General features: G+C 43.7%; 1 protein-coding gene across 1 annotated transcript; it reads right to left on the minus strand.

The window, feature by feature from the left end:
- Nucleotides 1-1,865: 1,865 nt before the first annotated feature.
- Nucleotides 1,866-5,308, minus strand: LOC148026148 (GDSL esterase/lipase At1g71250-like). The gene is made up of 5 exons (XM_087693423.1): nucleotides 4,868-5,308; nucleotides 4,608-4,735; nucleotides 3,964-4,203; nucleotides 2,541-2,796; nucleotides 1,866-2,305 (listed from the first exon to the last, which is right to left on the minus strand). Exons 1-5 carry the CDS (start codon nucleotides 5,136-5,138, stop codon nucleotides 2,106-2,108), a joined length of 1,095 nt encoding a protein of 364 aa, XP_087549549.1. The 5' UTR covers nucleotides 5,139-5,308; the 3' UTR covers nucleotides 1,866-2,105.
- Nucleotides 5,309-5,636: the final 328 nt, after the last annotated feature.

The raw sequence follows: 5,636 nt of genomic DNA on the forward strand, positions 1-5,636 counted from the left end.
AAAATAATGAATGTCCAAAATGTTGTTGCATCTTTTTTGCAAAGTGAAGGACTCTTATACATTTTGTAAAGTCTCCATCTTTTAGAATAGATAGGAGGTTAGGGCATAGTATTAGAATGCTTGTAACACTCATTGTCATGAAAGTTTCAATTTATTTTTCAGTGACACAAAGAGGGCTTAGGTGCAAGAGAATTTGGAAGAGAAGAGGGTGGAAGGAAATTAAAAAAGTTTTGACATTTGCATGGTATTTGTGATGGATTTGGATTTATAAGGTGTAGGAGGGTTTACATCCATCACAAGGTAAGGCTTGTGTTGTGGGCTATGAGTTATGTGAGTAGTCTTATGTAAAGGGACCTTATAAATTTGAAAGGAGTGCTTTTACTAAGCCTTAGTAAGGCTTATATTGTGAAAAAATGAGCCATCGAGGCATGTGATTAAATAAGGAGCCTTTTAGATCATTGAATCGTTTTAGTGCCTTGTATCAAAATGGAAAGATAATCTTCTAACTTATTGAAGTTGAATAAGATGAGTATGAATAGGATAGATAGCTCGTAAGGCCCACATGGCGATGCCTTCCTAGGGAATAATATGATGGTGCACTATGGAGAGCCATCATAATGTTTCATTGCTTCCTTCCCCTCTCTTGTATCATCCTCATCATATTGGAGTAAATTCCTCTCATATCCTCATTACCTATACATCAAACCTTTGAAGAAATGGAGCCTTTATGGCCCCTTTCACACAAGCCATTGTCTTTTTGGAATTTTTCCTTCTCTCACCTCTCTAACCATTAATATAAAACCTTTTTTAGAAGATTACTTTGGAGGCCTAGCTCATGAGTAAGCACACTTGGAATGGGACTCTTTGTTTTGGAGTAAGAACCACATGCAAGGAGTGAAGGAGGCTAAGCACATGAGCTATACTCAAGCTATCTTGTAAATTTTCATGGCATTTTGACATTTTAGTGTCTCACTTGCATTGGTAAAGGTCAAGATTAAATATGGATATTGGCGGTCCAAAGGTTCGTTGTGGTCCAAAAAGCACTTTTACTAAGGGAAGGCTCATCATGTCACTACAATATTTCCACAAGCTAACGTTGATGCTCCTCTTGGTCTTGAAAGAAAGTCTAGGTTTTATGTTATGTGTTTGGATCTATAGTATGCATACGCAGCTTTAAGGTAGTAAGCAATGTGATAGACCAATTTTGGCTATGCAAGTAGAGCTAAATAAGCAAGGTAATCTAACACCATTCCATCCCACTCTATATGGCTTATGAAAGCATTAAATTTAAACCAAATAATAAAACAAATTATTTCAATTCATATGTGCAATGTTACAAGGGAGCATGCAATCAATTATGTAGATCCACCTCATCACAAACAAGTGTTGTATGTGGGGCTATGAGGGAGCATTTTCAATGAGCACTTTGGAGATAGTCAATATAAATGTAATGTGTTGAGAAAGTAGTTCAAAGACCTAATGTCATATTGGGCCCCCACCATGCTCTCTACATCCAATAATGCCCAATGAGGTATGGAAAGAGCCCATTGAGGTACTATCATAGCCTAATGGACCCAAATTGAGTGATATACTAGCTAACATGACAATAATGTGATTGTTTGTGCCATCAAAGATCACCATAAGTTGCATATCTTTGTTTACTATTACGTAAAATAACCCTTGACACTTTTGATAGTGTATCTGCTGTTTCCTCATCATAAATTCAAGCCGAGGTAAAGGGAACTTGCATGCAAAGTGGGCAATGGAAAGTTGCTTTCATATGATCTTTTATGTGCATTTGTGGCTGCAAAAACAAATTTCCAAAGACCACATTTAACATTTTAAAAGGTCAGTTGAGTCAAATCTTGACGAATCAACCTTTATTGTCTTCTTAAATAGCAAGGCCTACTGAAAACTTTCGCATGTTACAATGCATACTTTTGAATTTGACGGCGGTGAGGTGAGGTACAATAATCGATCCTATAAGACTACTCAACGCCCCCCAAAAAGCATGACTTTAAGGAAAGAAGAAGCATGTTGGTAAGAATGGCAGAGCTGTGGAGAAAACAAATTGGCGAATGGATGAATGCGAGTTTGAGAGGGGATCAAGGACTAAAGCTAAAGCGGGCGGCGAGGGACTCGTAGAGGGAGCGGCCCAAAAGCTCGTTGACTGCCTCTGTGGGATGGAAGGCGTCCCAGAACACATAGTCCTTGCGATCAGGACAGGGTTTGAGCACCGGCAGGCACAGGAGCTGCCCGTTGTACTTACCCGCACCACAGCAAGCTTGCGACGAGAATTTGAAACCTGCCGTGGCAATCGAACAAAATCAGTCCTAGAAACAGATTCCTACTGCTCGAAACTCATAATATTTATTAGCAACTGTACAGAGGAAAATGCCTCAAGCTAACAGTCCCCCTGCCCCCAACCGCACCTAGCTAGTTATAATTCTTTTGTCTAATTGCATATATTAGAGAAGCGAAAGGAGGTGGCTCAAGAGTTGGCGGGAGGGAGAGGGAGGAAGGCAGGGAGTACACGTTACCGTATTGCCGGGGGTTGTTGAAGTAGTCGAGGACGGGCTGGTAGATCTCGGCGTAGATGAAGTTGGCGTTCGGGAGGTTGCCGTTGAGGCGGGCGATGAGGAGCTTGAGGGCGTCGTTGAAATCGGAGGAGAGCTGGTTGACGTAGGCGGAGCACTCGCCGTTGACGCTCCGCTGGCGCACCAGCTGCGACGGGATGCACCCCAGCGGCCCCACCCCCGCCACCGCCACGTTCCGAGCCCCTAAGTTGTACAGCTTCTGCCCCACCACCACCAACACCAATCAGCCAGCATCCATCGTCAGCCATCATACCTCATGCACCATCCATCAGCCAACCAATCACCACTCATCTCACTAATAACCATCCAAGACCACACATAATGTCTATTTTGCATTTATCAGATTTTCTTAATTTGAGTTCTTTTCTCTCCAAAATGGCAACATCGATCAATTGGGTTAGGAAGAAGTGGAAGCACAAATATCTACATAGCAATGCAACGCCTTCAAGTCGACAAAATATACGGCTACAGAGATTGGTCACTCATAAAAGGCTTCCCACCTAAAATTAAATATGCTCATCAACTTCCATGCTTTGCAAAAGAGCAGGTGAGGTCCAACCCCATCAAGACCTTGGTGAAGAAGTCAATGTAATCAACAAGGAGGTTACAGCCATGGTTGGAAGTCTTATGTCCAACATATATGTTTTCAGGGTTGCTTTTAGGAACCTTAGTGAAGCCACACCCTTATAAAAGACTTGTGGCCATGCTAGTATCCTACATTGAAAGGGTGTGGTAAGTAGTACACTTAATATAACTCATTATGCATTAAACAATAGAGCAAAAAGTCAGATCCATATTCAAGGAAATCAAGGTCATGCAAAAGGAGATTTGAGGATCAGGAAATTGAAATGCCATAGCAATGAAGATAGGTCATCGGTTTTTTTTAAAAAAGCTTTATACAGGCTAATGGCATGTTCATTGAGCTGCAATGCTTTCATTGAATTGAATTGAAATTGAAATATACTGATGCATCAATGCGTGAGTATATATGGAAATTTGTTGTGTGACATTAAATGAAGAAAAGTGTCTTAAAATCTTTCATCATTTTAAAACATAGGAAAACCTGTCAAACATATATATATATATATATATTGGAATTTGGAGGGTCAGATGCATTAGAGCAGATAAACAAAGAGAGAACAATCTGCCAAATCTGGTGAATTACACGTATACCAAAGTTCAAGGCTTTGAATAAGGCGGTCGAATCTTTTTAGCGTTAAAGAAAGTTGGGTGAAGAAATGCAACGCGCCACGAGTGGAATGAAAGTCTAGGTTAACGACGCTAAGGTGTATATTGGACTTGGAGTATCGTGTCACCTGGGCGCGCGCGCGCCGGTAGACAGTGGGGGAACGGGAAGCGTCCTTACCGTGAGCTGGTCTGCGGTCTTCTGCAGCACCACGTCTTGATACTGGGTGGGCGTGTAGACCTTGTTGACAGGGGCGTAGCTGAGCAGATAGTTGTTGACGTAGTCGTTGCTCCCGAACACCGTCGCCACCAGCGACTTCCCCAGAAACTCCTTCGCACCGCTCGCCCCCATCATCCCCTGCAGCTGCTGCACCGTGTTCCCGAACCACTCTATCTGCGTGTCAAAATCCACCCTCCCAATCTGCCACCATGCCATCCATCCAATAGTAATAACAATTCAACCCAAAGATACGGGATAATATTTACGACTAGTTAGAACATCTTACACAAACGCTCCGGTAGCTATCACCTCATATGAAATGTACCTTGTGGACAGTCACAGACCATTCAACAATCCGAACCTTAGGAAGTAGTAATTTTACAGTTGTTTGCTCATTTATTCTTCTGTACCTCTAGAAACTACTCTCCTAGAGACTGAAAGACAGAAGTTTAGACAGATGTCTATCTCTAGTAGCCGTTGAGATCAAGCTTTACATGCGTCTGTATGCAGTTTTTGTGATTCTGTGTGTTTCAGCGGAAAACACAAAAGAATAAGACAGAGAGAGAGTGTGTGTGTGTGTGTGAGTGAGAGGGAGAGAGACTAACAAAGTTGAAACCGCTGCTTCTGAGATAACCCCCGGCTCCAGAAGCATAGTTCACTCCCTGCAATATAGCATTGCCTCTAGTGGTAGGAGCAAGGTACACGGGAGGGAAGGGCAGGTCGATAAGCTCAGCTGTACAACAAGAGCAAACGAAATCGTAGCATGCTTATGGTCAGAGAGAGAGAGAGGGGTAGCAAAAGAACACAATGTACCACAAATGTACTAGGTAAGCACAGAGATAGAAAGAGAGTAAATAAAGCTCACCTATAACATCCAGTACCGTCTTCCCATTGCAGAACCTGCCAGTAGGGCCCTGGGGAAAGTCTATGCCGAAAGGAAGCTGGTTGGCTCTGGCTACGGACACGATGTAATTGTTGTTGCCGGCGTCGACGAGGGAATCCCCAAAGATGAAGAATGCAGGGAAGGGCTGGCGAGGGAGTGTTTTCTGCTGGGCGCGCACCAGCTCCAGAGGAGCTTGCATGCAGCACAGTAAAGCCACCAGCAGGACAAGCACCCTCTCCACGGTCGATGCCATTTCTGCTGATACTCTTTTAAGTCCCCAGACTTCCCCACCTCTCTCTGTCTCTCTATCTCTCGATAGCAGCGCCGCTACCGCCCTCCCGAGTCCCAGGGCTCCCCTCTCTTGCTATCCCTCACTTTCAGTATACCTACATCAGCTGTACAGACCAGCAGGTAGCTTAATTTGCGAGTCGTTGATAAGGTCGTGGGGGTAGGTTGAAAGTGACTGCCCAATCCACATCACGAGCTTAACTCATGGGAGCCAAATTGCCAATAATGTCCACGTGGTGTTACTCATGGCCCATCCTGTAATCCAGAGGATCCCAAAAGCGCCCGGACGTCCCAACAACTATTTCTACCGTTTCTGTTTTGACGTGCCTGGAGAGGCCCAACTTCTTTAATAGCCTGGCAACTTGCAAGGAAAACAGTTCTGAGTTTTGGCTACCCCTCCAAGGCTTATTTTAGATCTGGGTCACACCAGCATTCGCGGGCAGAGCGATAAGATTAATATGCG

This window comes from Lygodium microphyllum, chromosome 14, assembly GCF_053477565.2.
Source record: "Lygodium microphyllum isolate KBCC chromosome 14, Lygodium_microphyllum_v1.1.10, whole genome shotgun sequence".
Classification (NCBI taxonomy): Eukaryota; Viridiplantae; Streptophyta; class Polypodiopsida; order Schizaeales; family Lygodiaceae; genus Lygodium; species Lygodium microphyllum.

What these genes read in the sequence shown, in the direction of transcription:
- LOC148026148 (XM_087693423.1), bottom strand. Translation starts at nt 5,138, where the DNA reads ATGGCATCGACCGTGGAGAGGGTGCTTGTCCTGCTGGTGGCTTTACTG. An exon ending in GAAGCAGCGGTTTCAACTTT is followed by an intron (nt 4,204 to 4,607) that starts GTTAGTCTCTCT and finishes GCATGGTGGCAG; the next exon opens with ATTGGGAGGGTGGATTTTGA. An exon ending in AGACCGCAGACCAGCTCACG is followed by an intron (nt 2,797 to 3,963) that starts GTAAGGACGCTT and finishes GTGGTGGGGCAG; the next exon opens with AAGCTGTACAACTTAGGGGC.